Raw genomic sequence first — 27,062 nt, forward strand, 5'->3', positions numbered from 1 at the left:
TCGTCTTGTTTGGACAGATTCAATTTGGGTCTCGGGCCCCAGCGGAGACTGCGGAACGTTGGAGATGTGGGACTGGGGAGGACATCCAGATGGCAGATATGCACCAAATCCCCGCCCCCCAAAAACAACAGCCAATCAGATCATTGTTTAGTCGACATTTATTACGTTCTACTTGCGAGTTTTGCACTGTCATCTGAGTTCTTTCAGTTCTGCTCATCAGACGGACTTATTTGGGGATAATAATGATTAACTGTCTTGCTCAGAGATTATCCTGCTCAGGGAAGACATGGCAAGGTGGCATTTGGACCAGCTTTGGGACTTTAATCGAGATTGTTATGCTGCTGTTGAGAACTCCGAGTCCCAAATCAGTCACCATTCATTATAGCGACTTCTCTCGTTGGGGTGTATATAGAGTCAGGCTGTACAGGGGAGACGTGCACAGGGGAGACATGTACAGGGAGCTGTGCACAGGGGCGGTGTTCTCTGTCTCCTCGTTCTCTCTGCTCAGACACAGGTTGCGTGGCCTGGCCTGTTGTCATACCATCCCAGATGAGGAAAATTAGACTGACTGCTGTGGCATTTGTGTTACTTTATGTACACAAAACAGACTAGAGGACCATCCTCCTGGGTGGCCATGACCACACTCTGTCCAAGATGCTAAAATCCTTTAGTAAACATGGGGCAGAGGCTGCAGCATGAGGCGGAGCCTGTGAAATGGGGGTGGAGCCTGTGGTTGGGCTTGGTTTCATTGCATGGCATCATATCATGTAGGGAGGAGTGAATGACCTTGTTAAACAACAGCACTGCAGATAGCAGAAACATGACAACCCATCTTCTCATTCCAGCGTTGCATTAAGATTAACACAGATCACTATGAGAGTGTTTATAAAGGTGTTTATTGAGTGTTTAAAAGTGTTTATAAAAGTGTTTATTGAACGACAACTAAATGCAAAAAGCTGGTGCTCTTTTCTCGGTCAGAGAGATCAGAGAGGGGCCAGGGAGATGCTGCTGACCCTGCGTCCAGAGACCTGAGGTGGGGGGCGAGATGCGGGGGTACTGCCTGAGCCTCAGGGGCATGCCTGGGTGTTAGTGGTCTGCCTGGGTGTCACAGACAGGGTATCACAGAGTAGGAGGTGGTGAGAGAGGCACAGAGACAGTGTGTGGACAATACAGGGTAGGAGGTGAGAGAGACATAAAGACATCACAGGTTGCCTCAGAAACAAACCAGTTCTAGCTTTCCCACAGAGCCTTCCATCTTCTGACCCTTGGTGGCACACGGATAATGAGCTGTGATCTGTGATAGTTTAATCTGGTGATCTGATAGAGCTGTGATCTTAACATTTTCTGTAATTGTGCCATGTCAGCCTGTTGCCTTTAGCCTTGGACTGCTCTGGAAGGAGGGACGACTCCTTAGAATGTAATACTGCATGATCTTGCTGAAGTGGCTCTAATAGAGCATCACTTTAGCTGGAATGGCCTTTATCTGGGCCTCTTCCTCTCTCTGTCCCCCTCTCTCCCTCCATATCTCTCTCCATCTCTCTCTGTCTCACTTGCTGTCTCCATCTCTCCCTTTCTCCCTTTCTCTGCCTGCCCCGCTCTCCTCCTTCTCTCTTTTCTGTCTCTATCTCTCTCTCCCTTTCTCCCTCTCTGTCTCTTTTCCTTTCCTTCCAGTAGCTCCTTCAGAGGTGGTTTGGACGGCCCCGTATCTGATGGCCGATCGATGCAGATTCATTTGTGGTGAGGTGAGTCGTAGCACCCAGCCGTCCTGCTAGCTCTCCCCGTGTTGATTAGTCATGGAATTAGCTGCAGGCTCAGGTTTCCCCCCGACCAGCCTGGGTGATGTGCTGCGATCTCCCTGTGGTTCAGACCGCCCCGGCGGCCCACTCGTTGGCTTGTGGCCATATGTGATGGATGGCTCAGCGTGTGGGTGCTGACGAAAGGTTCCCACACCCACACAGGCGATAAATGACCGTCACAATGGATCCTTTCGTGTTTGGTTAACTGAGGTCCCTAATCTGGCCATCAGGGCTGTAACTAGCTTTTGGTTGTTGGGTTGTCTCTGATTGGACCAAGCTCACTCACAGGACTGGCTGTCAGTTTGCATTCATGGTGCTGGGCCGGGGAGTGAGGCAGGTTCGTGACCCCGGCACACACAGCCCAGGGAGTGCCCTTTGCTGCTCGGTGAGTACTATGCACCTACTGCAACCTACTGGCAGCTCAAGTCCTTCCTTGGACAGATCTGAGTCTCACTGCACCCCCCCCCCCCCCCTCCTCCTGGTTTCACTGTCTCTTCAGCTCCATCGCATCGTCACTGGGTTTCTGTCTAATTTGGATCACTGCGTTTGTGTGCGACGGGCCCTGTACCAGATCGGCTTTGCTCTGCTGCAGCGATTCCGGAACCTTCCACAAATGGAGACTTTTGTGTAGAGCAGGCAGGTTCCTACACTAGTGCTCAGCCCGTTCCTGGTGCTCTGAACTGGGCAGGTTATATTCTCAGGGCTGTGCTTACTAGACCAGTAAAGGCTCCAACTCTAGTTCCTCATCCAAGTCTGCTGTTGATGCCACGTTGCTCTGCCATTTTAACTGGGCTCTTGCCAAGAGTTGTTTGCCAGAACTGATTTAGCGTCTGCTGGGATGGTCTGCCTTCCCAAATACATGCTGTCAGCACATTTTAACACCACGCTGCACTATATGGCTCGGTGGGTGGACCCGACATTTGGAACAGCATTCATGGATTTACAGAAGGTTCTGCAATTGGAACATCTAGGGTACCCAGGACCCGCCGACTTCCTTTCCCAGAATGCAGTGGTTGTACATGCCACGATGTACTGGATTCCATTGGTATTGTTTTATCAAGAAGGCAAAGCATGAAGTAGACAGAGTTAGGGTTAGGGTTAAGGTTGGGGTTAGGGTTAGGGTTAGAGTTAGTTTAGGGTTATGTTAGGGTTAGAGAGAGGAGTATGTGCTGAGATTATTACAATAGCCTATGGAGTCCATCGTGCTACTGGTACAAAACACAATATCTTTGATGTTTTGACCTTCAATGGGGAAAGTTACTGTAATTAGGTTGTTGCAATACCTTGAGCTTCCACTAGTGTGCGACGTCGAGTGGCAAAGCTAAGCTCAGAGCCCTGGAGCCCGGGGGAGGTGCCCACTCCACACTGCGTCTGCCTTTGAACAATGCAACCTCAGCCCGTGCTGGTCTGGAAGACTGATGGGCTCTCACGCGGTCCGCGTCCTCTTCTTCCTGTAAAGGTGACATATGGCAAGAAACCCATGGATCACTTATTTAAGCTGAAGTATTGCTCAGTCTGCAGAGCTCGTTGAGTAATGGTGGTTCAGGACGTGCAAATGTAAGACAATATATGTAAGGTACAGGGCCAGAATCTCCTACATCATCCAGGTTTTTCTTCAGTGCTCCACTTCTTCATGGGGTCTAGTGTGAGTGAGTGTGTGAGATTCTCAGTTTCTAGCATTTGTTCACCACTAAAACATCCATGTGTTGTGGTTGGAGGAATACAGACCCAGCCCATCCTGGGTCACAGCGTTACCATAGAAATGAGTGAGTGAGTGACCTCCCCTGAAACCTGGGGCCACTATTGCGCACTGTGTATCTCCTTTTCTCACTGTGTATCTCCTTTTCTCACTGTGTATCTCCTTTTCTCACTGTGTATCTCCTTTTCTCTTACATTTGTCTCACAGTGCATCTGCACACTGTTACCACATAACCGAGACGGTAGGCAGTAACTGTATCACCATGGAAGCGGATGCGTACAGCGTATTGAGTATTATGACTCTACAACCCAATTACACACACACACAAACACACACACAAAAAGTATTGTGACTCCACAACCCAATAACCTGGTTTAAAAATCTGAATCTGAATCTTTAATCTGAATCCATTCAGCTTCATACATTTCCTCCCTCACTCACAACTCTTACAGTATGTCTATTAAAATCTAGTTTATTAAAATTACACACACGCACCTGTACATATACACACACACACACACACACACACTTATACACTTATACACATAGCATGCCATGCCACACCTGGCTCTTCGATCTCTCGTCGTGGTTACGGCCCACATTGATGTGCAGACGCAGATGGAGATGAATATTAAGACAAACTTCTTGTTCAGCTTTCAGCCTGCAGCCAACCAAATATCGGTTGATCTGGATAGATTAACAGACAGAAAGACTGCTGGACTGTCTCGAAAACTTTTATGCCCATCAAAGAGATGCAAATATCGAAAGGAGATTCCGCAGGGACCAGCATGCAGTGGATTTTATACAGCACTGACGCTTTTAAAATATCCATTAACAGAGACATTTTCTGTAATGATGCAACTCGTAGCAAGCACTGCAGGACAGGCCCAAACAGTCTGCCCTTAGACCTGGAGAAGCACACACTCCTTGACTGGACTACAGATGAGTGATGCTTCCATGAAGGTGAGCTTCAGCAATCAACATATGAATAAATAAACGTTGAGTAGCGTGGATGTCGAGGAACACAGTGCAAGGATGTGTTGAGGAACGGCCGTCTGTCCACTCAGAACTACAGCTGCAATATTAATGATCTTATCAAAAGCACAAGATTGTTGGGAGCAGATTAAATGTAGGACAAAGTCTGGAAGTGTGTTGGTGTCTGTTTAATGGGATCTGCAACTTAAAGTGGAAGCCTGCGGGATCTCCATTCAGGAGTAACCGACAGGGATCTGGCTGCAGGACCCAGAGGACCCAGCCTACGGGACCCAGCCTACGGGACCCAGCCTACGGGACCCAGCCTACGGGACCCAGCCTACGGGACCCATCCTACGGGACCCATCCTACGGAACCCAGCCTACAGGACCCATCCTACGGGACCCATCCTACGGAACCCAGCCTACAGGACCCAGCCTACGGGACCCAGCCTACGGGACCCATCCTACGGGACCCAGCCTACGGGACCCATCCTACGGAACCCAGCCTACGGGACCCAGCCTACGGGACCCATCCTACGGAACCCAGCCTACAGGACCCAGCCTACGGGACCCATCCTACGGGACCCATCCTACGGAACCCAGCCTACGGGACCCATCCTACGGAACCCAGCCTACGGAACCCAGCCTACAGGACCCAGCCTACGGAACCCAGCCTACAGGACCCAGCCTACGGAACCCAGCCTACGGGACCCAGCCTACGGGACCCATCCTACGGAACCCAGCCTACGGGACCCATCCTACGGAACCCAGCCTACGGAACCCAGCCTACAGGACCCAGCCTACGGAACCCAGCCTACAGGACCCAGCCTACGGGACCCATCCTACGGAACCCAGCCTACAGGACCCAGCCTACGGGACCCAGCCTACGGGACCCAGCCTACGGGACCCATCCTACGGAACCCAGCCTACAGGACCCAGCCTACGGGACCCAGCCTACGGGACCCATCCTACGGGACCCAGCCTACGGAACCCAGCCTACGGGACCCATCCTACGGAACCCAGCCTACGGGACCCATCCTACGGAACCCAGTCTACGGGACCCAGCCTACGGGACCCAGCCTACGGGACCCAGCCTACGGGACCCATCCTACGGAACCCAGCCTACAGGACCCAGCCTACGGGACCCAGCCTACGGGACCCAGCCTACGGGACCCAGCCTATGGGATGCAGCCTACGGAACCCAGAGGATCCAGCCTACAGGACCCAGTCCTGCTGTCTCTGGCTGTTGTTCTCTGCGTGTTGTACTGCAGACCTCTTCTCCCACTCAGCAAATTGGCCTTAATTAGAATTCCGCGCTTCAGTTGAGCGGCGTGTTCAAGGTGGCAAGTACCACCAATCTTCTGCCTCACTAATGGGGGGGGGTTATGTGTGAGGGTTGGAGGGTTTGGTGGGGGTAGTTATGTGTGTGTATGTCTGTGGGGGGGCATGTATGTTTTTTACAGTCCACCTCCCTTTTAAAACCACTCTGAGTGGATGCCAACATGTCATTGTGAATGTTGTGCGTGTCTCATGCTGTAATTACGCACGTCTCGGGTCTTCACGTCCTGATTGGACAGCCAGGGAAAACTGGGTCTCAGGGTCCGTTCAGGAACTCCGCCCAGCTGCTGCCAGGACATTATGGGTCATGAATGTTGGACCTCGCTAACAAGGACGTCTTCCGGCTCCTTCTGCAGGACATGTTTTCTCCTGACTCTTTCTGGATGGCAGCCGCCTCAGACGCCTGGCAGCACGGTTGCTCGTGGCGATGGAACCCTGACCATGAGGGGCATCGCCAGGTCACTGCTAGCACACAGAAAATGCAATCACACCCAGTTCAGAACATTTCAACTTTTCTTTTTGTATGTAAAACAAAAACAAATAAGAACCGAATCAAAAAGAAATATTTAAAATATGAAAAATAGATTACAATGGAAAACATTAAAGATTTTAAGTAAATACACAAAGGCAAGATCAACTGACAGAATGTTAAATAAAAATGTAGATTTAAAAATCAGCTTGAGATGCTCTAAGGGAGGCTGAGACGTGAGCGTAAATAAGGAGTTTGTTTATTCTCCACTGTAGCAAGAACGAAAAGCAGCAAAGCCCAGCGGCGAGCTGGCCAGCGTAATAACAGTGAGAGTAATCGCTGGTGGAACAGCTCGGAGCACTGAGGCACAGCAGAGTCTCATAGCACAGCAGACGACTAACACACAGCAGCGGAGGAAAGTACCCGTGGGCTTTAACTTCAGAAAAGAACAAGGCACAGGTGAACATGTACAGGAGCCTTGTGATTTTGGTGTGTGTGTGTGTGTGTGTGTGTGTGTGTGTGTGGCAGTCGGTGTGTCTCTAAGGCAGAGTGCCTAAAGGACTGTGACAGCCTAATAACTAAGAATTAGTAAAGAGCCCCAAATGTTATGTGTAAATCAGAACACTGCTTCACTACAACACTGCTTCACATGAACACTGCTTCATCAGAACACTGTTTTACTAGAAAACTACTTCACATGAACACTGCTTCACTACAACACTGTTTCACATGAACACTGCTTTACTAGAACACTGCTTCATCAGAACACTGCTTCACATGAACACTGCTTCACTACAACACTGCTTCACATGAACACTGCTTCACATGAACACTGCTTCACTACAACACTGCTTCACTACAACACTGCTTCACATGAACACTGCTTCACTACAACACTGCTTCACTACAACACTGTTTCACATGAACACTGCTTTACTAGAACACTGCTTCATCAGAACACTGCTTCACATGAACACTGCTTCACTACAACACTGTTTCACATGAACACTGCTTCACATGAACACTGCTTCACTACAACACTGCTTCACTACAACACTGCTTCACTACAACACTGCTTCATCAGAACACTGATTCACCTGTCTGTCTGTCTGTGCTGCATTCTGGGAGCATTCCAGAAACCAGTACTTCTCTCACTGCACATCAGAACACTGTTTTACTAGAAAACTACTTCACATGAACACTGCTTCACTACAACACTGTTTCACATGAACACTGCTTCACTACAACACTGTTTCACATGAACACTGCTTCACTAGAACACTGCTTCATCAGAACACTGCTTCACATGAACACTGCTTCACTACAACACTGTTTCACATGAACACTGCTTCACTAGAACACTGCTTCATCAGAACACTGCTTCACATGAACACTGCTTCACTAGAACACTGTTTCACATGAACACTGCTTCACTAGAACACTGCTTCATCAGAACACTGCTTCATCAGAACACTTCTTCACATGAACACTGCTTCACTAGAACACTGCTTCACATGAACACTGCTTCACTACAACACTGCTTCACTACAACACTGCTTCACATGAACACTGCTTCACCACAACACTGCTTCACCACACCACTGCTTCACTAGAACACTGCTTCATCAGAACACTGCTTCTACAACACTGCTTCACTAGAACACTGCTTCTCATGAACACTGCTTCTCATGAACACTGCTTCACATGAACACTGCTTCACATGAACACTGCTTCACTACAACACTGCTTCACATGAACACTGCTTCACATGAACACTGCTTCACTACAACACTGCTTCACTACAACACTGCTTCATCAGAACACTGCTTCATCAGAACACTGCCTCACATGAACACTGCTTCACTACAACACTGCTTCACTACAACACTGCTTCACATGAACACTGCTTCACTACAACACTGCTTCACATGAACACTGCTTCACTACAACACTGCTTCATCAGAACACTGCTTCACCTGTCTGTCTGTCTGTGCTGCATTCTGGGAGCATTCCAGAAACCAGTACTTCTCTCACTGCACAACTTCTCTCAGTCAAATATATTGGTGTTTTGAAATGTACTGGTGCTAATTATGACATGAGACAATTCTACACTCACCGGCCACTTTATTAGGTACAACTGTCCAACTGCTCATTAACGTAAATGTCAAATCAGCCAATCACATTGCAGCAACTCCATGCCTTCAGAATGGGGATGAAAGGTGATTTAAGTGACTTTGAACGTGGCATGGTTGTTGGTGCCAGACGGGCTGGTTTGAGTATTTCAGAAACTGCTAATCTACTGGGAGAATGGTCTGAAAAACAGAAAAAAATAAAATATGCAGTAAGCGGCAGTTTATGCCTTGCACAAATGCCTTGTTGATGCCAGAGGTCAGAGGAGAATGGCCAGACTGGTTCGAGCTGATAGAACAGCAACTGAAATAACCGAGGCATGCAGAAGAGCTTCTCTGAACGCACAACACGTCGAACCTTGAGGCGGATGGGCTACAGCAGCAGAAGACCACACCGGGTGCCACTCCTGTCAGCTAAAAACAGGAAACTGAAGCTACAATTCGCACAGGCTCACCAAAGTTGGACAATAGAAGATTGGAAAAACGTTGCCTGGTCTGAAGAGTCTCGATTTCTGCTGTGACATTCGGATGGTAGGGTCAGAATTTGGCATCAACAACAGTTCAGGCTGATGGTGGTGCAATGTTGTGGGGGATATTTTCCTGGCACTTTGGGCCCATTAGTACCAATTGACCATTGTGTCAACACCACAGCCTACCTGAATATTGTTGCTGACCATGTCCATCCCTTTATGACCACAGTCTACCCATCTTCTGATGGCTACTTCCAGCAGGATAACGCACCATGTCATAAAGTGTGAATCATCTCAGACTGATTTCTTGAACACGACAATGGGTTCACTGTACTCGAACGCCACCACAGTCACCAGATCTCAGTCCAATAGAACACCTTTGGGATGTGGTTGAACGGGAGATTTGCATTATGGATGTGCAGCCGACAAATCTGCAGCAACTGCATGATGCTATCATGTCGATATGGACCTGCCCATAAGCCCAAAGCTGTTCTGTGTTCTCTCTTCTCTACATGTTAGTGCTCTGGCTGCAACATTCTGCAGTTGTCCTGTGGTGTCACACTATCTTGTCTGACAAAATATGGCCATTTATTTGTTAACAGCGTAATGTGAGCTCATGATGAAAGAAATCACAGAGCAGCTGCATTTATCACTGTGCTTCTCACTTATTTAAAGCTTTCGACCCTGTTGACTGTTCAGTTTTGTTAAATAGAATAAATCTCTAGGTGATTTGAACATTACATGCAGTAGATAAAAGTTTGTCCACGTTGATGGTCTGTCTCGTGGGAGTCTCTGGGAGTTCTCTAGGGATCTATCCCAGATCTAGTTTGTACTATATACACACATTTTCTCTTCGGTTACAGAAATTCTTTCAGCTGACATTATTGTTCTCTATATTTGTTCTGATTTGCTGTCTTAAGTTATTACAGATCTTCAAAAGTCATTTGAACTCTGCACAGAATGTTCTATGCAGTCTGACACTGGTTCTGACCTCAGTCAAAAACATGGTGCTTCTCAAGATTACGATTTTGTCACATTCCTGAACACTTTCCTGATTTAATTCTGAAGGACATTCCAGAACACATCCATGGTGACATCCTGGACGCTGATCTGACACTGTTCTCATCACAGGCACCTGCATACAGACATATATATGGAGCTGTATAGCCAAATTTAAATGCACTGGAAGGATGAGTGTGTTTTCTAACTGCCTTTTCTGGAAGTATGAGTATGTTTTCTATCTGCCTATTTTCTCCGTGTAAAGGATATGCGTTTTATTTTTAAATGTCCAGCAAGTCCGTCTCTGAGGAGGGCTTCACACACAGGAACTGTGCTCCACCCCATCATTACCACTTCCTGTTTTCCAACCCTATCACTCCCTAATGGCCTCTAATGATTCCAGACTGAGGCCTGAGTTCACAGTAAACCTGTCATTAGTCCGGTCCGCCTCTCCCTCATGGCTGCGGTGTCAGGGCGGTTGGTTCTCCGAGCTGCCACCCTGATCCTCCTGCTGGCAGCACTGCTAAGCCAGAATGAGCTGGGGGACTTTTTCAAGGACTCTCTGATGACTGAACACGTGGGTGTTCTGGGGGGGGGTGTGGCCGGGACTTTGATGAAGTTGAAATTGCTCATGCTGATGAAGGAAGGCGCTGAACACAGAGTCCAGAGACGAGCATCTCAGCTCAGGGTTGTTGAACCAGCGCAAGCGGATTTGGCTCTGGTAGAGCAAACAGTCAACGTGGAACAAGTTCAAGTCTATAATCTGACAGAGATGAGCCCAGGTCCTCATTCAGTATCCATAGTTCAAATGTGTAATCTGACAGACATTACTCCTCTGCTCCTCAGGCACTGCTCCTCACCCACCATGCTTCTTTATCTATGGAGACTTGTCAGCATTAATGTGTTCACAGTACAGATACTGATATTGAAAATTATGCCATACCGCTGAACTTTGAGATAAACTGAAATCCTCCAAAACAAACAAAAACAAAATCATTAGTTTAATGGGCAGAACAGATTTATTCTGCTCTGTCTGCCTTTTAGTTTTGCATGTTCGACACGTGTCTATGTTCTACGTTAGTTGTACATGTCCTATATGTACCTCCATACAGCCGGAGAAGAACAGCAGTAATTAGATGTAGTCTTAAACGATAGCCCCGCCCTGAGGCCATTAAGGGCCTGTGTGGACGCTGCTCAAGATTGGGAGCAGGAGTTTAACTGAAATGCTCAATAGGGAAAATGTACGTTATATGGGGTCCGCAGGTACAAGAATGATTAGACTTAAAAGCACTTAAATGGTTCCCGCTCCAAACTGGGCTGAAGGTTGAACATGCCCCACATCCCACATCCGTATGCGTCTATTCACCGACTTCCGACGGGAACACAAGACCGAGCGAGCAGCACTGTATCACTGTTTGGGTCCGGCAGGCATTAACCTTGCAGTGCAATAGAGAGGTGATATATGAAGGCAATTTATGGCGAATGGCTTTATAAATAAGTGGGCAGCAGTCAGCGCTGGGCCCGTCTCATGGTGAAGGACGACCAGTTTGCTTCGCACGGTGACGAGCAGTAAATTTCTTGGCCGTTGCATGTTAACAGCTGGCCAGCACGGGTCTTCACGTGTCTTCACGGCCTGCCTGTGTCTGCCTGTGTCTGCCTGTGTTCTGTCTGTGTTCTGTCTGTGTTCTACCTGTGTCTGTCAGCGTCTGTCTGGGTCTGAGTGCAGCGTCTGAGTGCAGTTACGTGAAGACAAGTCAAGAGAATCCAGTTGGCTTGTTTGTGCTTTTTTGCAATGTGTGGTGTGAAAGGCAACTAATAAATAGGTCATTTACATTTATAAATCTGCCACTAATGTTCACACACACACACACACACACACACACACACACACACACACACACACACACACACACACACACATACATACACAAACATAATTACACACACAACCACACACACACAGCGCCTGTTGCTAGGTAGCTCATAGCTTAGCAGGGACCACTTCGACTGTTTAACGTTTTGACTGATCAGATCGGTGGCTGAAAATACTCCATGTGGGTAAAGGCTGCTTCACTCTTTCTACTGACCAGCAGTAATGGTTCACCTCTTGCTTTCTTTGTATCCTTCTACCAAAATTCAGATTCTAAACAAGAATTCTAGAAAAATCTGTATTTTTTATCTCAATGTTAACTAAAAAAAATTGCATATCTGATGAATTTAACACAGGTCAGAAGCCCACAAGTTTGTACATTAATTCAGTTTGATAGTGTGTGTTTCCACATGAAGGCTGTGGTGTAGTCTTTCCTTAACTGAAGTGTGTAGTGGGCTGTTTACCCAGAAGCCCTTGAAGAGCTGGGATGAAGAATCTCATCTCCACTTAACCGTGCATCTCAGCCTTCCCACTCACACAAAAAGGCTCAACAAAAGCATGAAAATGATCTTTTCACTGGTGTTCCAGAAGACAGCACAGGTATGGGCCCATATGGGCCTGTGCGGACATTTGCTCTATGATGTAATGAAAAGCTACTCATCTGATCAGGAGGGCAGTAAAACTGAACATCGGTTGAGCAGTGTTTTATTTCAGGGCAATATTTCACGGTAATCGGTGGTGAGATCCAGCCTACACAAACACACATGCACATCGTTATCTGTTATTGTGCAGACACACTAAATTTGCATCTGTGAAATCTGGTTATTATTCAGACCCAGATGTAACATGCAAAGCCCAGAGCAGTATGCAGACGTACATGATTGATCTGAGACGTTACTCAGCAGGTTTGCCGTAATTACAGATGTCACACTAGGGTGAGGCACACGTCGTTAGTTCCAGTTGCTTCTCCACATCCCCAGTGTGCCGGGAGAAACTACAGCTCTCAGCTGCAGGTTTAATGAACCAGACAGAGGTGTGTGTGTGTGTGTGTGTGTGTGTGTTTGCATGTTTTGTGTAAAAAAAAAAAAAAAGAACCAAAAATGTCTCCCTTCCGCAGGTGAGCACCTGCGTGTGTGTTCTCAGGGCTACACCTGCTGCACCTCAGAGATGGAGGAGAAGCTGAGCGAACAGAGCAAACTGGAGCTCCAGGGCCTGCTGGAGGACACCAGCACCACCCTCCGCTCCACCTTCACCTCTCGACACAAGAAGTTTGACGGTGAGAACACTCTCTACCCTTCCTAACAGCTAACAGTGCCCCTGCCCCGTCTGCAGTGCCCCTGCCCCGTCTGCAGTGCCCCTGCCCCGTCTGCAGTGCCCCTGCCCCGTCTGCAGTGCCCCTGCCCCGTCTGCAGTGCCCCTGCCCCGTCTGCAGTGCCCCTCCCCATTCTTGCCCACACCTTCAGGGGGCTTGATGCCCTTCTTTCATGTTGGAAACTTTGAGACTTCTGTTTAAAATTTTGTTCTGGAGCTGGTGCTGATATTTTTAGACAGATATGTAGTGCACAGGTCTATAAACTGAATATGGAAGGGAGAGGGATGACTGGGATTCTCAGTGGCGCCCCAACATCACCCCAGAACCCCTCTCCACGGCTCCACCATTCCCAACATCACCCCAGAACCCCTCTCCACGGCTACACCATTCCCAACATCACCCCAGAACCCCTCTCTACGGCTACACCATTCCCAACATCACTCCAGAACCGCTCTCCACTGCTCCACCATTCCCAACATCACCCCAGAACCCCTCTCCACGGCTACACCATTCCCAACATCACCCCAGAACCCCTCTCCACGGCTCCACAATTCCCAACATCACCCCAGAACCCCTCTCCACGGCTCCACTATTCCCAACATCACCCCAGAACCCCTCTCCACGGCTCCCCTATTCCCAACATCACCCCAGAACCCCTCTCCACGGCTCCACCATTCCCAACATCACCCCAGAACCCCTCTCCACGGCTCCCCTATTCCCAACATCACCCCAGAACCCCTCTCTACGGCTCCACTATTCCCAACATCACCCCAGAACCCCTCTCCACGGCTCCCCTAATCCCAACATCACTCCAGAACCCCTCTCCACGGCTACCCTATTCCCAACATCACTCCAGAACCCCTCTCCACTGCTCCACAATTCCCAACATCACCCCAGAACCCCTCTCTACGGCTCCACTATTCCCAACATCACTCCAGAACCCCTCTCTACGGCTCCACTATTCCCAATATCACCCCAGAACCCCTCTCCACGGCTCCACTATTCCCAACATCACCCCAGAACCCCTCTCCACGGCTCCACTATTCCCAACATCACTCCAGAACCCCTCTCCACGGCTCCACTATTCCCAACATCACCCCAGAACCCCTCTCCACGGCTCCACAATTCCCAACATCATCCCAGAACCCCTCTCCACGGCTCCACTATTCCCAACATCACTCCAGAACCCCTCTCCATGGCTCCACCATTCCCAAAATCACCCCAGAACCCCTCTCCACGGCTCCACTATTCCCAACATCACCCCAGAACCCCTCTCTACGGCTCCACTATTCCCAACATCACCCCAGAACCCCTCTCCACGGCTCCCCTATTCCCAACATCACTCCAGAATCCCTCTTCACGGCTCCACTAATCCCACCACTTGGTTCAATCAGCTTATAATGCAGCCGACTGTGGACTGTCAGCTGCCAGCACGTGTGCTCCACTGTGTGGACATGAATACTGCTGGTCTGGACTACATGGTTGGGAATGTCAGGGATGTTGTCCCAGGCAGAAAAATGAATGCAGGGTTGGACAGCATTTAGTCCAGAGTTGGACTGTATTTAACCCAAGTTTGGACTGGATTTAGCCCAGAGTTGGTCAGGGTTTATACGAGGGTTGGACTGGATTTAGCCCAGAGTTGGTCAGGGTTTATACGAGGGTTGGACTGGATTTAGCCCAGAGTTGGTCAGGGTTTATACGAGGGTTGGACTGGATTTAGCCCAGAGTTGGTCAGGGTTTATACCAGGATTGGATTAAGCCCAGGGTTGGACCAGGCTTGGACCCAGTCCAGATGTACAATCAGTCTCATGGTCTGACCCAGATCCTCATTGTGATGTGAAGCTGAGCATCACCTCGGGTGGAGCATGGTGATGGATGGGGCAGAGTTTTCTTCTTAGGACATTTTAGGGTGGTGTAGCTCCACACCATTAGGCCCTGAGTAGTGGCCCTTATACTGCAGCATCATCCACCCAGAAAGCTGCAGGGTGGAGCCACAACTTCCCACTAATGTGGGGAGGCCTGTAAGAGAAGCAGGACTTGCGTTTCTAATTGTAGATCATATAGAAATCTAATACCACCTATTATATCATGATAATCTGGGTGTGGTTTACTTCCCCAAAGAGAAGCAAAAGACATGCGGTCATAGTTCCTTCAGTTCGAACTGTGCTGTAGTAGCTTGTTAGTGTGGTGTTTATCAGACGGGCACTATGAAGTGCTCTGGTGAGGCCGTGCCAATGCTGGCCTGTCTGTGGAACGTCTCTAAACTCTATAGAGTCATGAGAATGATGTGCTGCTCACAGTGGAGGCTGAGGGGTGTGTGTGTGTGTGTGTGTGTGTGTGTGTGTGTGTGTGTGTGTGTGAGTATCCTGCAGGGCTCTTTGGAGAGTGCTGGGCTCTCTGTTCAACAGTGCTCCCCTCCTGTGGATACAGCTTGTATTGTGCTGTCTTCTTTCTCAACCCTGAGTTCACAACTCACCTTTATCTCAAGTCCAAGAGAGCCTGACACACACACACACACACACACACACACACACACAAAGACACACATGTGTGTACACACATACACAAGCACACATGCACAGAAACTTTATTTATCATCTTGATAGGCCCTGCAGATTTGACATCTAATCCCCAGAAACCCCTTCAGCTTGGTGGGATGAATATCGATCCAGCCACCGCTGCTCTTTCAGATGGAGGATCATCTCATGTCATGAATCTTTTGCTTTCTCTGCCCTATTGGGGCAGAATGCATCTCACCAGAGAGCTAGGTTACCTCGAATGCTCCAATCCCCAGCCCTGATCTTAGCCCCACCACTGAAGCCCAGCCCTGATCTTAGCCTCACCACTAAAGCCCAGCCCTGATCTTAGCCCCACCACTGAAGCCCAGCCCTGATCTTAGCCTCACCACTGAAGCCCAGCCCTTATCTTAGCCCCACCACTGAAGCCCAGCCCTGATCTTAGCCTCACCACTGAAGCCCAGCCCTTATCTTAGCCCCACCACTGAAGCCCAGCCCTTATCTTAGCCTCACCACTAAAGCCCAGCCCTGATCTTAGCCCCACCACTGAAGCCCAGCCCTGATCTTAGCCTCACCACTAAAGCCCAGCCCTGATCTTAGCCCCACCACTGAAGCCCAGCCCTGATCTTAGCCTCACCACTGAAGCCCAGCCCTTATCTTAGCCCCACCACTGAAGCCCAGCCCTGATCTTAGCCTCACCACTAAAACCCAGCCCTGATCTTAGCCTCACCACTGAAGCCCAGCCCTTATCTTAGCCCCACCACTGAAGCCCAGCCCTTATCTTAGCCTCACCACTAAAGCCCAGCCCTTATCTTAGCCTCACCACTAAAGCCCAGCCCTTATCTTAGCCTCACCACTAAAGCCCAGCCCTTATCTTAGCCCCACCACTAAAGCCCAGCCCTGATCTTAGCCTCACCACTAAAGCCCAGCCCTGATCTTAGCCCCACCACTGAAGCCCAGCCCTGATCTTAGCCTCACCACTAAAACCCAGCCCTGATCTTAGCCCCTCCACTAAAGCCCAGCCCTGATCTTAGCCCCAATACCAAATCCCAGCCCTGATCTTAGCCCCAACACTATAGCCTGGCCCTGATCTTAGCCCCAACACCAAAGCCCAGCCCTGACCTTAGCCCCACCACACCAAACCCCAAATCCAACACTAAACCCAAACTACAAAATCAACCGCCCTGTCTAACCCCAACACCAAACCCCAACTACAAAAATCAACCGCCCTGTCTAACACCAACCCCAAGCCTTGGTCTGTATGTATTCCTACACAGGTCCCAGTAGCACTGGCTGTGTGTGGAATAGGTGACTGCTGCATGTTCAGGCTGAGCCTTTTTCACTGCAGCTGTTCAGATGAAGGCTGGCGTTGGCGAGGCCATGTGGGCTATGTTCTCTCTCGTAGTGGCTGCTAGAGGTGGGCACGATAAAACACATTATATCAAAATACTTAAACACAACGTTCATAATGCACTGTATGACTTAGAATGATTGAATGCATCAGAAATGCAAAATGCCAAAGTTATATAACACCCAAGATGTGGTAACAGATGCACATTAGACTTCATATAAAGGCATGTAATACTCATATTTCCTGCCCTAGGTTGTCACTTTTCTTACGATGCAGTGTGTCATTCTTGGGCATTAGAATTCCTCTCAATTCTTTTACACTTTATTCTTCCCTCTCTCATGGGAATCACTTCATGATGCCACAGCCTTGCCGCCCCGGCCCCTCTCCCCACGGGCTGGAGATGAGTAATATGCGTTTTGGGCATTAGATAAATGCGGCCACTTTTCCCGGCGCGGGGGAGCTGAGTCTCCTAAGCTCAGTTGTTAGGGATGGGGAGAAATCTCTCCCAGGATTGATGACACCGTGGGGGAACCGCCTGCTGGGCTGATGCTGCTTGCCTTCATGGGCTGAAAAATCCCCTCCGCCTTTTTCCCGCCCTGTGAGGGCGGTGCCTGTGAGGGCTGTGCCTGTGTCACAGCGGACGGGGTTCTGAATAACTCACTTTTTAATCTCAGTCTCGGCTGCTCCTGCTCCCCCCCCCCCCCACCCCCCCCCCCCCCCCCCCCCCACACACACACACACACACACACACACACACAACACCACCACTGGTGAGATGGATGCCACAACTTTACAGGAAGAACCATCTGCAGGTGCCTTTGGCTTGGCTGTTATCTGAACTCTTAATCGACATGTAATCAACGATGCATTTTTATACAACAAAGAAGAATTGTTTCTTTAATCTCTAGAATCATTGATTATCTTTTCTCTCCACGTGACATTGTAAAACCATCTCCAAGAGGATTATGGGTATTTGTTGGAGAAGAGCACAATGCAGGCAGTGAATCAGAAGTTGGAGTTTAGATTAGTTACTGTGTGTACATATTAGTTACTATGGATTTACATAAAAACAAACCAGTCAAGCATTTTGAAACCAGGTGATTATGTTTAATTAATTAAACAGGGGATTAGTGCAGCATTATGCAGCGTGGTATGCACGAGTTACTATGAGTTTAGATTAGTTTACTTTAGTTACTCCAGGTTTAGATTAGTTACTATGGGTTTAGATTAGTTACTACGGGTTTGATTAGTTACTATGATTTTAGATTAGTTATTATGGTTTTAGATTAGTTACTATAGATGCTGGAATTCGTACTTCTATCTTGTTTTGCATCACTATAATCTGAGAGGTACACATAGAGAAGAGTGAGCTTGTTCCTACTGGACTGTGTAGTGAGAGCTGTGTGGAAGGTGTAGCTGTTCTCCACTGAGCTGTGTAGAGGGTGAAGCTGTTCTCCACTGAGCTGTGTAAAGGATGTAGCTGTTCTCCACTGAGCTGTGTGGAAGGTGTAGCTGTTCTCCACTGAGCTGTGTAGAGGGCGAAGCTGTTCTCATCTGAGCTGTGTAGAGGGTGTAGCTGTTCTCCACTGAGCTGTGTGGAAGGTAAAGCTAATCTCCACTGAGCTGTGTGGAAGGTGTAGCTGTTCTCCACTGAGCTGTGTGGAAGGTGTAGCTGTTCTCCACTGAGCTGTGTGGAAGGTGTAGCTGTTCTCCACTGAGCTGTGTAGAGGGTGTAGCTGTTCTCCACTGAGCTGTGTAGAGGGTGAAGCTGTTCTCCACTGAGCTGTGTGAAAGGTGTAGCTGTTTTCCACTGAGCTGTGTAGAGGGTAAAGCTGTTCTCCACTGAGCTGTGTAGAGGGTAAAGCTGTTCTCTACTGAGCTGTGTGGAAGGTGTAGCTGTTCTCTACTGAGCTGTGTGAAAGGTGTAGCTGTTCTCTACTGAGCTGTGTAGAAGGTGTAGCTGTTTTCCACTGAGCTGTGTAGAGGGTAAAGCTGTTCTCCACTGAGCTGTGTATAGTGTGTAGCTGTTCTCCACTGAGCTGTGTAGAGGGTGTAGCTGTTCTCCACTGAGCTGTGTAGAGGGTGTAGCTGTTCTCTACTGAGCTGTGTAGAGGGTGAAGCTGTTCTCCACTGAGCTGTGTGAAAGGTGTAGCTGTTTTCCACTGAGCTGTGTAGAGGGTAAAGCTGTTCTCCACTGAGCTGTGTAGAGGGTAAAGCTGTTCTCTACTGAGCTGTGTGGAAGGTGTAGCTGTTCTCTACTGAGCTGTGTGAAAGGTGTAGCTGTTCTCTACTGAGCTGTGTAGAAGGTGTAGCTGTTTTCCACTGAGCTGTGTAGAGGGTAAAGCTGTTCTCCACTGAGCTGTGTATAGTGTGTAGCTGTTCTCCACTGAGCTGTGTAGAGGGTGTAGCTGTTCTCTGTTCTGAGCTGTGTGGAGTGTGTAGCTGTTCTCCACTGAGCTGTGTGGAAGGTGTAGCTGTTCTCTGTTCTGAGCTGTGTGGAGTGTGTAGCTGTTCTCCACTGAGCTGTGTGGAAGGTGTAGCTGTTCTCCACTGAGCTGTGTAGAGGGTAAAGCTGTTCTCCACTGAGCTGTGTATAGTGTGTAGCTGTTCTCCACTGAGCTGTGTAGAGGGTGTAGCTGTTCTCCACTGAGCTGTGTGGAAGGTGTAGCTGTTCTCCACTGAGCTGTGTGGAAGGTGTAGCTGTTCTCCACTGAGCTGTGTAGAGGGTGAAGCTGTTCTCCACTGAGCTGTGTAGAGGTTGTACTTGGACCGTGAATTTCTGAACCTAAACCAGGACCTCAATCCAGCCAGGGAAATTGTCCCTCACCAGATCCGCCTCATGGATCAGCCTTGTGGGGACCGACACCCCAACTCTCACAGGGAGTTGCACAGATGGCAGCATCTCAAACCTAGTGCTAATGGTAAACATCATTAGAGTTCTTCTCTCAGCTCGGCCAGACACCAGGTGGAGTCTCTGAAAGTCTAAGATTTTTCTCTCTCAAATCTCTGTCTCTCTCTCAAATCTCTGTCCTTCTCTCTCAAATCTCTTGCTCTCTCTGTCTCTCTTTCAAATCTCTTGCTCTTATTATTATTATTATTATTATTATTATTATTATTATTATTATTATTATATTAACCTTTATTTAACCAGGTTAGTCCCACTGAGATAAAAAAAAAAATCTTTTACAAGGGAGACCTGGCCAAGAATAGCAACAAGAAAGACTTTCAGCAATGAGACTAACATATTTTAAAATAATCAGTTAAAACAATTCCACATAGACAGCATGGACTCAGTAGATTTCAGCATAGTTTTAAACTGGTTCAGGGACACTATGGATGCGTCTAAAATGGCATATTAAAACAGAACACACTAGATTGGAGTCAGTATGCACTGCTCCGCCGGGAAAGCTGCAGGCTCTATCAGTATGTGAGCATTCTCTACACAGACCCTACGTCTGCCATCTTACCAGCATCGTATGACTTCACCGTTACAAATAAATGTCCCATGACTTTCAAACTGTATGGTGAACATGTTCAACTTGGTTCACTGAGACAAATTAAAAGGCCTGAGAGCACACTTAGTTCACAAAAATTGTTAACATGATAACAACAACTCATTACTTGGGGTTGTACATAACCGTGACATTTGTCATTTGTCTATTTTTCAGGTTGTGTCTCACTCATGTGTCTCACTCTCGTGTCTGTGTGTCTCACTCTTGTCTGCTTGGTAATAGATGACTCCCAGCCTTCTGCAATGTTTTCAGCTTCCAGCATCTGTGCTGCTCCAGGAGGACCATGGAACAGTGTGCTGCGGTCACATACTTCAAAATGTCTCCCGATGCTGTTTAATAAATTCCACATATTTGGGCACACTACTCATTCGTACATACTTTGCATACTGTGTAGCAGAGGTGGGACCAAGTCAGTGTTTTGCAAGTCTCAAGTAAGTCCAAGTCTTTATACCTCAAGTCCCGAGTCAAGTCTCAAGCAAAGTCACTCAAGTCAAGTCAAGTCTCGAGTCAAGACAGGCAACAGTCAAGTCAAGTCCCAAGTCTGAAACTTGGAATTTCAAGTCCTTTCGAGTCTTTTTTTTTTTTTTTACCAATGTTGCAGGTATATTTTAAATGTAAATAATAGACATGCGTTCTTTTTTAAATCTGTATTCTCCTCAAATCTTGATAAAACATGTGCAACTGAAAACACGAAGTATAAAAAAAATTAAAATTACACCTCTTTATTGCACAGTTCAATTTGTTAAACTTAGCTGCAAAAATATTCATACTTTAAACTACAATTTTCCAGAAATAAATATTCTGTGAAAAAGTCATAAGTAGAACTCCATGTTCAAATAAAAAGTGCTGATATTTTCACAGTACAATACAAAGAACCATAACAGCATTTTCCCTCTTTTCTCTTATCTGGTTTCTTGGAGAACATGTGTGAGTGACACAAGACAAACAAATATAAGAACTGAACAATTAACAGGAATCTGCAACTTTAGACATTTCAGTAAACTATTCTGCATTGCATTTGCTGGCCAAAAGTCTGTATGTCATTTGTGCACGATGAATGATGTCCCCATAGCTGAAAACTCGCTCCACTTTTGTCAATATATATTTTTCTCGACGTAGATGTCTTCAAATACACAATCCATGCTGAGATAGAACTGGATATTATGATGGTGACAGAGAGAGGCTCTCTTCCCTGAGTTCAGATACAGAACCCAGGGTTGCCAACCCTCACGCATTGAGCGTGAGACACACACATTTGACCGTCTTCACACGCTCTCACGCCACACATCCGATTTCTCACGCCGGAAAAAAATCTAGTTTATTTACCTCTGATCCACATCTATGATTCAATGAGTTACTAGTTCGCTCTGGCACCAACCACTGGCGATCGATCGATCGCGATATAATACTTAATTTGTGTCCATTTTACACCCCGCCCGGTAAAAATTTACGTTCGCCAACCCCCCATTTGATTGGTTGTGCTGCAGCTCATGCACACACACACGTACAGAGTGTGGAAAAGCAGAGGACCGGTCTGCATCAGAAGGACGGAAATGAAATTAATGGGGCACACTTTATAAATATTAATATGCGTTTTAAAATTTAGATTTGGGGTTAAAAAATCAAGTCTTTGCAAGTAAACAGGTTCAAGTCCAATTCAAGTCCCAAGTTATTGGTGTAAAAGTCCAAGTCAAGTCTAAGTCTCTGAATATTTTTTCAAGTCAAGTCAAAAGTCTTAATATTAATGACTCGAGTCTGACTCGAGTCCAAGTCATGTGACTCGAGTCCCCACCTCTGCTGTGTAGTATGGAAGTATGTGATTTCACACAGAGCCAGTTTATTGAAACTTAAAATCAGCCATGGTCCATGCAGGTGGTGCAGAAAGGAACCCTTTCTGTTCCTGGACACTATCCAGCAGATGCCTGGCATACAGTAAGCAGAGACATCCAGATACAACACATCCCCACAATTAATGACAGATTGGTGATCAATGATAAAGTCACACCGGGACAGCCGCTAGTCTCTGAGCACCAATACCCCCTTTGGAATTCTCATCTATTTCTCACAGATTTCTCACCTATTTCTCACATATTTCTCAACTTTGGCACTCTCTCTGTTTTAACCTATTTTCCATTTGCTCAAAGCCCATCTTTGATACCAGAAGCAGTACTGAAGATGTGTCTTTATGTTTTTTTCTGCACAGCAACATGTCCAATTAGGCTAAGAGAAAAGTGTTTTATAAGCAGGGTTTCTTCACCCAACACTGATACTGGTGCACTTGGTCCATACGTCCCCCCCTAGCAACGGCACGCAGCACTTCCCCTAGCAACAGCACATCAGTTGGAAGCCAGTGGGTCCCTTTGCACAAAGGCCGGTTTTGTGAAATGAGATTTGCGCACTGCTTGCTGTGATTCGTTTTCACATTTTTGCTCCTGTTTCTGAATATTTCTGCCCCACACCACAGCTTTTCAGGGTCAAAGGGCTGTTTGTAATATTGTAATCCTAAATCCAACACAACTTCTCTTTTTTGGGAAAAAAGACATGCACAGGGAAATGTATGAACACACACAGACACACACACACATGCGCACACATACACACACACGCACACACTTTGTGATGCCTTGCTCCATTCCACATTCTAGACAGTGGAAACTGAAAATGTGATTCACTCATTTTTCTCAAAGCAATGATTTTGTTTTGCAACTGGAAAATTCCATCAGGGCGTGGGGAACACAGTGTGGAGAACACAGTGTGGAGAACACAGTTCTAACGTTGTGGGAGGCAGACACAAGTGTGGAGAGATCAGGTATTTATTGATCACACAAGGGACTATATCATCGGGGGTCACGCAACCAATCAACAGACTAGGGACACGCTGGCAAGACCGACGAGGCATTACAAAGAATAAAGAAACATACTCTAAAACAAACCAACACCTAGAAAGACATAAAATACAAGATGACAGAGGACGGACTAAACAACACAGGCATAGGCGGAGATAAGAATGAACTGGAACAACGCTAGAGAGAACAAACAGGCAGGAGCTGATAAACTCAACCTAAACGAACTTGAAGAGAACAATAGACATACAAGCAACTAGGGATTAACAGGAAGAGCATGAGGGAGGACCAAAAGACAGGAGCAAATGAACACAATCTTAAACGAAATAAGAGAGAAACACACAATGTAAGTGAACACAATAATGTAACTACCAAGTACGACATGAGGAAACTCAACACATAGACAAGGGCAAAAACAAGGGTTTGAGGAACCAGACACAACTCAGGAGAACGATGACAGGGAAGGAAAGAACAAACCAGAAGCTCAGTGACGGACGTAGGCAAAGGAATCGCGGCTAGCGGGAAAACACAGGGAGTCGTGAAACAAACAAAGACTGTGGTGAAACGAAGGGTTTAAATACATGACAAACGAGTGTGGGGATGAGACCAGCCCCGTCGACAGGGGGGGACAACCGGGTCTGTTGTCCCAGGCCCTAGGGCCAGGGGGGCCCCATCAAAGAGCCCAGCAATTTATTTTTTATTTAAAGTCTATAATTTTTAAATAATCTTTAAATCTTTCATTAATATAACATTATGTACTCATAATAAGCTCAATGGCTCAAATATATATGTTTTTTACCTATCTGCATATTTCCATTAAGTGCATACACCCCCGCCTCCCACTGGAAAATGGTTTGATCCAGCACCGACCGTAGCCGGCCGGTATCGGCCCAACAGCGGGAAATACAGTGGTGGATAGTTAAAGTAAATACAGAAATCTGGAGCGCAGAAAAGAAAGGAAAAACATTTACCTGACGAATTTTAAAGTTGCATTGTGTTCCAGGTTTGAAAAGTGCTGGAATTTAGGGTAAAGTACTTGAAAATGCTTGAAATTGTAACTACTTCGTTTCACAACAAATAGCTGTCTGACTGAACAGTTCTCGTGAAGACGTTAAGATTGGGCGTTTTGAAAATAAACAACCATTAAATAATGTGATAAAAAGCGAATTATTTCGAATCATTTCGAGTATATGTATAAATATTTAACTTAATTAAGTTTAACGTGCTGGAAAATATTGAAATGGACCTTTAAAGTGACGTACACGTGCTTTAATTCCACCTTATAAAGGTGTATGAACCCTGCAAACATGACTGTTCATTGCGCTGAAGCGCGGCGCGCGCGAAGTTACAAAATTCGAGAGGTGTACGACCTCGCGAAACGACAGCGCGCGAGGCCCTCGCGCACGGGCGGAGCCACTGCGATTACGTCATTTTCGCGCGAACCCTCGCGCGGGGGGGGTACATGAATCTTTCTTGTCCCGGGCCCCAGCAAGACTGTCAACGGGCCTGGATGAGACACAGGTGAAACATGACAGAAACAAAGGGCTGGGCCGAGACAAGGAACACAAGGGAATAGAAAAGCACAGAAACAAATGGAAAACAAGCGATGATTGACAGGGGGCGGGGCGACATGTTACAGCAGTTAACGTAGAGAACACAGTTAGTGTGGTAAACACAGTTAGCATGGAGAACACAGTTAGCTCACATACATGGGTGATAGTGTTGCCACCTGTCCCGGTTTTCCCGTGACTGTCCCGGTTTTCACGTGCCTGTCCCGGTTTTCCCGGGCTGTCCCGGTTTTCACGTGCCTGTCCCGGTTTTCCCGGGCTGTCCCGGTTTGTCCCGGTTTTTCTTCTTTTTAATATTCAGTCCCGGAAAAAATTACGTTAGTTAAAACCACGATTCAGACTGTTTCTGCACACTTTAAATCTGTTTTTTTTTTCTCGCTGTGTCCATTTTAAACCCCTCTGGTAACATTTTACGTTCGCCCCCCCCCCCCCCGCTCAACAAGTTACGTGCGCCACCCCCCGTCAACAGATTACACTCGCCACCTTGTGTCAGTATGACAGTGTCCTTGTTATTTGTCAGAGTTTCACTAAAGATCTGTTGTGCAAATATCATAAAACAATATGGCGTTCCTCTACCCATAATCCTACTGCTGGGATACGAGCTGCTGGAAATATATAATAATACATTCTTCAAGAATAAGCTGCCCTGGCACTGCTGAACACATCTATTATTTTATCCAAAGAACGTGTAGGGTTGCCATGCAGATCTCTTCAACCTCCTCAACAATCTGATCTGCTGGATTCTATACAGTATATATAGTGTGTCACAGCAGAAATCAAGACTCATCAGACCAGGCAACGTTTTTCCAATCTTCTGTTGTCCAATTTTGGTGAGCCTGTGTGAATTGTAGACTCTGACAGGAGTGGTACACAGTGTGGTCTTCTGCTGCTGTAGTCTGCCTGCCTCAAGGTTCGACATGTTATGCATTCAGAGATGCTCTTCTGCATGCCTCGGTTGTAACGACTGGTTATTGGAGTTACTGTTGCCATTTTATCAGCTCAAACCAATCTGGCCATTCTCTTCTGACCTCTAGCATCAACAAGGCATTTGCACCCACAGAACTGCCGCTCACTGGATATTTTGTCTTTTTCGGACCATTCTCTGTAAACCCTAGAGATGATTGTGTGTGAAAATCCCAGTAGATCAGCAGTTTTTGAAATACTCAAACCAGCCCGTCTGGCACCAAAAACCATGCTATGTTCAAAGTCACTTAAATCACCTTTCTTCTATTCTGATGCTCGGCTGGATCTGCAGCAGATAGTCTTGGTCATGTCTACATTCCTAAATGCATTGAGTTGCTGCCATGTCATTAGCTGATTCGACATTTACGTTAATGAGCAGTTGGACAGGTGTACCTAATAAAGTGGCCGGTGAGTGTATATATATATATATATATATCAATATTCAAATATTCACAATGGTGAGAAGCATTGTAATATTGTCATAAATCACAACTCAAACATAAAATCAATTAACACAAATTCATAAATGTTCATCAACTTGTAAACCGACCTGGCCAGACATAGTGGCACCACCAGCAACAACAATTTAATTCAATTTATTTTAATTTAATTTTAAAAAGAACTTTGATTGAAAACAGCTTCACAGGACCAAGACCTGTAGTGAACAAGTCAAAGGCAACAGTGGCAAAATAAACCCTGACCCTTACCCTGACCTTTACCCTGACCCTTACCCTGACCCTCAGAGAAACAAGAGTAGAAAATAAATGCCGAGATATAAATTAGCTAAATAATAGCTCAGTACATTGTGATAATATATTAGATAAGAAGGTATCAGGGGTTCCATGTGGATGAACTTCCATAGCGCCCCCTGCTGTGTCCTTTGAGGCAGTGTCCCCTCAGCAGGGAGTATCCAGGCGGGTGGAGTGGGTGGAGCGTGTATCAGACTGTACGCGTATCCTCGCTGCACTGCTGTTTGTCATTGTCGGTCAGCGGCATGACAGATTTTCATCTTCCCTGAAACCCCAAACCCAGAGCTTCTTCCTGGAAGCTACCATGAATAAGTAAACACTGTTGTGATGGAGCAGTGTCAGCTAAAGAGTCTGCAGGGAGGGTCGGCTGGTCTCCACGGAGACCGCCTGTATGGTCCCACCTGCTGGTCGGGGCAGCAGCTTCCGTCAGCCAGGCACTCTGGGTAATAGCAGATCAGACTAGTCTCAAAGAGAGAGTTCACTCACCGCCCTCCCTCTCTCTAT

General features: G+C 47.1%; 1 protein-coding gene across 1 annotated transcript in view; it reads left to right on the plus strand.

The window, feature by feature from the left end:
• The window catches only part of gpc6a (glypican 6a), a 172,250-nt gene that overhangs the window by 14,652 nt on the left and 130,536 nt on the right, over positions 1 to 27,062 (plus strand). Inside the window, 1 exon segment of the mRNA XM_077023214.1 lies at positions 12,862 to 13,020. Within this exon segment, the coding sequence (XP_076879329.1) occupies positions 12,862 to 13,020 (159 nt within the window).

The sequence above is a fragment of the Brachyhypopomus gauderio genome, chromosome 12, assembly GCF_052324685.1.
Source record: "Brachyhypopomus gauderio isolate BG-103 chromosome 12, BGAUD_0.2, whole genome shotgun sequence".
Lineage (NCBI taxonomy): Eukaryota > Metazoa > Chordata > Actinopteri > Gymnotiformes > Hypopomidae > Brachyhypopomus > Brachyhypopomus gauderio.